We start from the raw sequence: 7585 nt of genomic DNA, 5'->3' as shown, positions 1-7585 counted from the left end.
TACCCCAATGCACAGGCGACAGTTGTACTACAATATGTTTACCTGTTTACCGTGGCAATGATGTCATTTAAGGAAAAAGAAGCAAAGAAAGACATCCGTGTGGCCGGCTCCCTCCTGCTTCACAGGTTTAAGACGACTCAGGTTTAAGACGGACTCAGGTTTAAGGACGACTCAGGTTTAGACGACTCAGGTTAAGGGACGACTCAGGTTTTGCAGACTCAGGTTTAAGACCAGAGTCAGAGTTTAGGGACAGACTCGTAGGTTAATTTAAGACGAGATCGGGTTTAAGGCAGAGTCAGGTTTAGGACAGACTCATGTTTTTTAAGGACAAGATCAGTTTGGACAGACTCAGGTTTAAAGACTCAGGTTTAAGACGCCTCAGGTTTAGGACAGGTCAGGTTTAAGACAGACTCCAGGTTTAGGACAGACTCAGTTTAAGACAGACTCAGTTAGGTTTTAAGACTGAGTCAGGTTAAGACAGACTCAGGTTTAGGACAGGACTCAAGGTTTAAGACAGAGTCAGGTTTAGGACAGACTCAGTTTTTTAAAACGGACTCAGGTTTAGACGACTCAGGTTTAAGACAGACTCAGGTTTAAGACGACTCAGGTTTAAGACAGAGTCAGGTTTAATACAGACTCAGGGTTTAGACGGACTCAGGGTTAGGACAGATTCAGGTTTAAGGACAGAGTCAGGTTTAAGGGAACTCGGTTTACGACGGCTCAGGTTTAAGACAGACTCAGGTTAGACCGACTCAGGTTTTTACAGGACAGGACCCTCAGTTTAAGGACAGACTCAGTTTAGGACAGACTCAGGTTTAAGACAGACTCGGTTTAAGACGCCTCAGGTTTAGGACAGAGTCAGGTTAACAGACTCAGGTTTAGGACAGACTCAGGTTTTTAAGGACCAGACTCAGTTTAATACAGACTCGGTTAGGACAGACTCAGTTTAAGAACAGACTCGGGTTAGGACAGACTCAGGTTTAAAGGACTCAGGTTAGGACGACGTCAGGTTTAAGACAGACTCAGGTTTAGTACAGACTCAGGTTAAGAGACAGACTCAGGTTTTTAATACCGACTCAGTTTAGACACAGACTCAGGTTTAGGACAGACTCAGGTTTAAGACAGACTCAGGTTTAGGACAGACTCAGGTTTAAGACAGAGTCAGGTTTAGGACAGACTCGGGTTTAAGACAGACTCGGGTTTAAGACAGAGTCAGGTTTAAGACTGAGTAAGGTTTAAGACAGACTCAGGTTTAGGACAGACTCAGGTTTAAGACAGACTCAGGTTTAAGACAGACTCAGGTTTAAGACGGACTCAGGTTTAAGACAGACTCGGGTTTAGGACAGACTCAGGTTTAAGACAGAGTCAGGTTTAGGACAGACTCGGGTTTAAGACAGACTCAGTTTAAGACAGACTCAGGTTTAGGACAGACTCAGGTTTAAGACAGACTCAGGTCTAGGACAAACGTATGTGTGTTACCGCGCGTTCTTGTGGAAATCCTCCCGCGGCTCGTCGGGTTCGAGGCTTCAGGTTGTGAAGAACCACAGACTGAGTCTGAGTACATCATTGAGACAGAGTGGTCAGGAACTACACACACACCAAGAAACACACCAAATGTAGATCAATCCACTCCTGAAAATAGTCCCCAACAAATGTGTGGGGACATCACAGAGACTACGTCCAGGTTTTAGACAGTCTGTGGGGACGTCTCGGAGACTACGTCCAGGTTTTAGACAGTCTGTGATGAGGAAGAGGAGTATCAATGTTCAGGTGCTGATTGGACAAGTTGTGATCTTTTAGTTTTTCTGTCTCTGTCTGTCTTCTTGGCTTCTGTTGTTGACCAGATGTTCGTGTCTGGGCAGTAGACAATCTTCAGATGGACGTAGTCTCTGTGACCTGGAAAGTGGACCACAGTGTGGAGGGTGGACTAGAGTATAACATTAGGGCTAACTCAGTTGGTCAGTCCTGTGGCAGCAGAGGTGACCTAGGTACAGCGCCTGATAGGAATTTATTATTCACTAACATGAAATAAGGTTTTCTGGTCACTCTGGACGCCCCCTCATTCAGCATACAGACACAGAAATTAATGATGTACTTATTTATTCATACTTTCATCATCACCACAAATGCTCTTAAATAAATTAAAATAGTCCCCCAAAGATGCTCCTGTTTGTTTGTCTTCAGCAGGAACCACCACGCCGATGAGTCTGGATGTTCTTCATCATGAAAATCAAACTGAGTGAAGCTTCTTTGTGCTGCTGTTACCATAGCAACGCAACCTTGACAGAACATGGAACAAATATTTGTCACCCGGCAACAGCAGCCTGTTAACAGTAGACGACAATGACCACAGTGATGACGGAGGCGGCAAGTGACGAGGAGGATGAGGATGGATGTGATGAAGACACTGAGCCGTGTATTGATGATGATAATGAATCTCTGAGACGTCCCCGCAGACTGTCTAAAACAAGGAAGTAGTCTCCGTGACGTCCCCGCAGACTGTCTAAAACAAGGAAGTAGTCTCTGTGACGTCCCCGCAGACTGTCTAAAACCTGGACGTAGTCTCCGTGACGTCCCCGCAGACTGTCTGTAAACATGTTTATTTCTGCTGTGAAGTTGGACATTTGGACATGGGGCCTTATGGAGACTGACTCACTTCTGGAGCCAGCCTCAGGTGGACGACAAGAGGAACTGCAGTTTAGGTTTTTTCTGACTCTGGTGTATTATGAGCGTATCTTTGCCTGAACTTGAACTTTGGACGTGTGGTGGGCTCGCCACGGTCAGCTGTTCCTGCAGTGATGAAGATGATAATGATGATGATATTGAGGATGATGATGATGAGGAGGATGAGGATGATGAAGAGGAGGATGATGATGAAGAGGAGGATGATGATGATGATGAGGATGATGATGATGATGATGAAGAGGAGGAGGATGATGAGGATGATGAGGAGGATGAGGATGAGGAGGATGATGAAGAGGATGATGAAGAGGATGATGATGAAGAGGATGAGGATGAGGAGGATGAAGAGGATGATGAGGATGAAGAGGATGATGATGAAGAGGAGGATGATGATGAGGAGGATGATGATGAGGAGGATGATGATGATGATGAGGATGAAGAGGAGGATGATGATGAGGATGATGAGGAGGATGAGGATGAGGAGGATGATGAAGAGGATGATGAAGAGGATGATGAAGAGGATGATGATGAAGAGGATGAGGATGAGGAGGATGAAGAGGATGATGAGGATGAAGAGGATGATGATGAAGAGGATGATGATGAAGAGGATGATGATGATGAAGAGGATGATGATGATTATGATGAGGAGGAGGATGATGATGAGGATGATGATGAGGATGATGAAGAGGAGGAGGATGATGAGGATGATGAGGAGGAGGATGATGATGAAGAGGAGGATGATGAGGATGATGAAGAGGATGATGATGATGAGGATGATGAAGAGGATGAGGAGGATGATGATGATGATGATGAGGATGAAGAGGATGATGAGGAGGATGATGAAGAGGATGAGGATGATGATGAGGAGGATGATGATGATGAGGATGAAGAAGATGATGAGGAGGATGATGAAGAGGATGAGGATGATGATGAGGAGGATGAAGAGGAGGAGGATGAAGAGGATGATGAAGAGGATGATGAAGAGGATGATGATGATGAGGAGGATGATGATGAGGAGGATGATGATGATTATGATGAGGATGATGAAGAGGAGGAGGATGATGAGGATGATGATGAGGAGGAGGATGATGATGAAGAGGAGGATGATGAAGAGGATGATGAGGATGATGAGGATGATGAAGAGGATGAGGAGGATGATGATGATGATGATGAGGATGAAGAGGATGATGAAGAGGAGGAGGATGATGATGAGGATGATGAAGAGGATGATGATGAAGAGGATGAGGATGAGGAGGATGAAGAGGAGGATGAAGAGGATGATGATGAGGATGATGAAGAGGATGATGATGAAGAGGATGAGGATGAGGAGGATGAAGAGGATGATGAGGATGAAGAGGATGATGATGAAGAGGATGATGAAGAGGATGAGGATGATGATGGTGATGATGAGGATGATGAAGAGGATGATGAAGAGGATGAGGATGATGATGGTGATGATGAGGATGATGAAGAGGAGGATGATGAAGAGGAGGATGATGAGGATGAGGAGGAGGATGAGGATGAGGAGGATGAAGATGATGAAGAGGATGATGATGAAGAGGATGATGAAGAGGATGATGATGAAGAGGATGATGAAGAGGAGGATGATGATGATGAGGATGAAGAGGATGATGAAGAGGATGAGGATGAGGAGGATGAAGAGGATGATGATGAAGAGGATGATGAAGAGGAGGATGATGATGAGGAGGATGAAGAGGATGATGATGAAGAGGATGATGATGGTGATGATGAGGATGATGAAGAGGATGAGGAGGATGAAGAGGATGATGATGATGATGATGATGATGATGATGGTGATGATGAGGATGATGAAGAGGAGGAGGATGATGATGAAGAGGATGATGATGATGATGGTGATGATGATGAAGAGGATGAGGATGATGAAGAGGAGGATGATGATGATGATGAAGAGGATGAGGATGATGAAGAGGAGGATGATGAAGAGGATGATGAAGAGGAGGAGGATGATGATGATGATGATGGTGATGGTGAGGATGATGATGGTGATGGTGAGGATGATGAAGAGGAGGATGATGAAGAGGAGGAGGATGATGATGATGAGGATGATGAAGAGGAGGATGATGAGGAGGATGAAGAGGATGATGATGATGAGGATGAAGAGGATGATGATGGTGATGATGAGGATGATGAAGAGGAGGAGGATGATGATGATGATGAAGAGGATGAGGATGATGAAGAGGATGATGATGATGATGGTGATGATGAAGAGGATGAGGATGATGAGGAGGAGGATGAGGATGAAGAGGATGATGATGGTGATGATGATGAAGATGATGATGATGATGGTGATGATGAGGATGATGAAGAGGAGGAGGATGATGATGATGATGATGAAGAGGATGAGGATGATGAGGAGGAGGATGATGATGAGGATGAAGAGGATGATGATGGTGATGATGAGGATGATGATGATGATGATGATGGTGAGGATGATGATGAGGATGAAGAGGAGGATGATGATGATGATGATGATGATGATGATGATGATGAAGAGGATGAGGATGATGAAGAGGATGATGATGATGATGGTGATGATGAGGATGATGAAGAGGATGAGGATGATGATGATGAGGATGATGAAGAGGAGGAGGATGATGATGATGGTGATGGTGAGGATGATGAAGAGGATGATGATGGTGATGATGATGAAGAGGAGGATGATGAAGAGGAGGATGATGATGATGATGATGATGATGATGATGATGAGGATGATGAAGAGGAGGAGGATGATGATGATGGTGATGGTGAGGATGATGAAGAGGAGGATGATGAAGAGGAGGATGATGAAGAGGAGGAGGAAACACACTGGACTCCATGTCTCTGTCGGTTTGTTCGTTTATTGACGAGCTCCATGCAGAACGAGGAAACATTGACGTGCACTGTGTGCTGCTCAGCTGACACTGAGCTGGTGTGTTTGTTTTGATCTGTACAGTTCAGGACACATATCCCACAATGCATCAGTTCAACTCTGTGCTTTCTTTGTTTTCACGGCACCGAGACATTAGAATGAAAATTATACAATAAAGCTCATTCAGGAGATTCACAATCATTTCATAGAAAAGTGACATGAGGACACGTCGAGCCGCCATCGAAATCTGGCTTCTGCTCTAAAATATATATTCATATGTTCATAAACACACTGTGATGAAGACAGCGCGGCATGAAGAGGTAGACGGATAGAAAAATAGAGCTATGTTACAAACATGGAGCTTCTCATGACGTCCAATAGAAAGACATAAAAATATCAAAGAACATGACGTCACGTCTTCACGGCCTCATGCAGAAGAATCAGTACGGTACAAGCAAAAGTGTCCCTTCAGGTGGACAGGCTGCTCCTGGAAGACCAGCACAGACCAGCACAGACCAGCACAGACCAGCACAGACCTCCAGTCACAGAAGCTTCTTGGTTAAAGTTCACAGCACCGCGATAATCTGGAGGTTTAACCAGCCGGTCCAGGGTCAGACCTGGACCCTCGTCTTCATCGGATCCCATAGTCCTCCTGTGAACCGCACACATGCACCAAGACACGAGCCACAATCTGGACTTTGAAGGCCCCGCCCCCTTTGGCCACCTTTAAAAACAGCATTTCCTCTTCCTGGCTCCAGGTGCAGTGTGACGTCACGTCTCTCTCTGACGGTTTCCGGTTAAAATCCTGAACTTGTTTCCACAGCGGCCTCACCGCTCGCGTTCAGACGCCAGGCGCGTTCACGGCCAGGGAGTAGGCGGCCATCATCTGCGCGCGCAGCTGCTGCTTGACGTGCACGCGCCCGTGCCTCTTCCTCTCGTCGCTGCGCGCGAAGCGCTTCCCGCACACGTCACACGAGAAGGGCTTCTCCCCCGTGTGCGTGCGCGTGTGCGTGGTCAGGTGGTCGCTGCGGCTGAAGCTGCGCGCGCAGATGGCGCACTGGAAGGGCTTCTGCCCCGTGTGGATGCGCACGTGCCTGTTGAGCTCGTCCGAGCGCGAGAAGCGGCGCTCGCAGCCCTGCACGGAGCACGGGAACGGCTTCACCTTGAGGCCGCTCTTGGCGGGAGCTCTCCTGCCCCCGCGTGGCACTTTGGGGGCTCCTGTCGTCGCGTGCACGCCGCTGATGTTGACTATCGGGAACGCGCCCTGCAGGATGGAGTTGAGGAGGTGCGCGTCCAGGGTGGAGGGGAGGGGGGAGGGGGAGAGGTGCAGGCTGCTCCCGCCCTGCACGAGCTCCGTCTTGACTGCCGGTCTGCTGATGACGTAGCTGCCGGGGTCTCCCCCGGTACCCGGGGGGGCAGCAGCCGAACTCTTCAGCCAGTCCTCCAGCCCCAGCGGCTCCTGCTTCACTCCACAGCCGGGCTTCAGCTCGCCCTGGCCGGCCTCGGAGCTCAGCAGAGAGTCGATAAAATCAGCCACATCCACCTGTTGTTGCTCCAGAGCCGACAGCGGGAGGAGCGAGTCGGCGCTGGCCGGGTACAAAGCATCATTCCCGGTCATTGAAGATTGTCCACACGCGCTGCTGCAGCTGGAGGTCACGAACTCGCTCTTAACGACCACCGGGTGTGAAACGGAGGCGGGAGGCAGCTGCTGGGCTGCGGGCAGGGGAGGAGATGGAGCGAAGAGCGGGGGCGAGGTGGTGTCGCCCTGCTGCTCCATCTCGGTGCAGATCCCGACGATCTCCGTGATCATGTTGAGGATCGCGTCGGCGGTGCTGCTCAGCCCCGCTGCTGCCGGCACCGGCTCCGGGGGGTCCGTGAAGAAACTGCCGGTGTAGCCGAGGGAGGGAGAGAGCGTGTCCGAGGAGCAGTCGCTGAAGTCGGAGAAGAAGTCCGAGTCAGAGGCGTCAGTTCCCGGAGAGAAGACTGAGGGGAGAGGGGGGAGGAGGGGGGAGG

General features: G+C 48.6%; 2 protein-coding genes across 2 annotated transcripts in view; both read right to left on the bottom strand.

The window, feature by feature from the left end:
• Positions 1 to 4299: 4299 nt before the first annotated feature.
• On the bottom strand, positions 4300 to 5244 carry LOC113745028 (uncharacterized protein DDB_G0271670; the record flags this gene model as incomplete). Its single annotated transcript, XM_027276434.1, has 1 exon — positions 4300 to 5244. A coding segment is annotated over one exon (945 nt), but the record flags the coding sequence as incomplete, so codon positions are not given.
• Positions 5245 to 5541: 297 nt separating this feature from the next.
• Positions 5542 to 7585, bottom strand: part of LOC113745026 (early growth response protein 3-like) — a 4003-nt gene continuing 1959 nt past the window's right edge. The window contains exon 2 of the mRNA XM_027276428.1: positions 5542 to 7555. Within this exon, the coding sequence (XP_027132229.1) occupies positions 6414 to 7555 (1142 nt within the window). The 3' untranslated portion in view covers positions 5542 to 6413. The remainder of the gene's footprint in view (positions 7556 to 7585) is intronic.

The sequence above is a fragment of the Larimichthys crocea genome, unplaced genomic scaffold (assembly GCF_000972845.2).
Source record: "Larimichthys crocea isolate SSNF unplaced genomic scaffold, L_crocea_2.0 scaffold378, whole genome shotgun sequence".
Classification (NCBI taxonomy): Eukaryota; Metazoa; Chordata; class Actinopteri; family Sciaenidae; genus Larimichthys; species Larimichthys crocea.
Note: the sequence above shows the minus strand (reverse complement) of the source record. Positions and strands in the feature narration are given on the sequence as shown.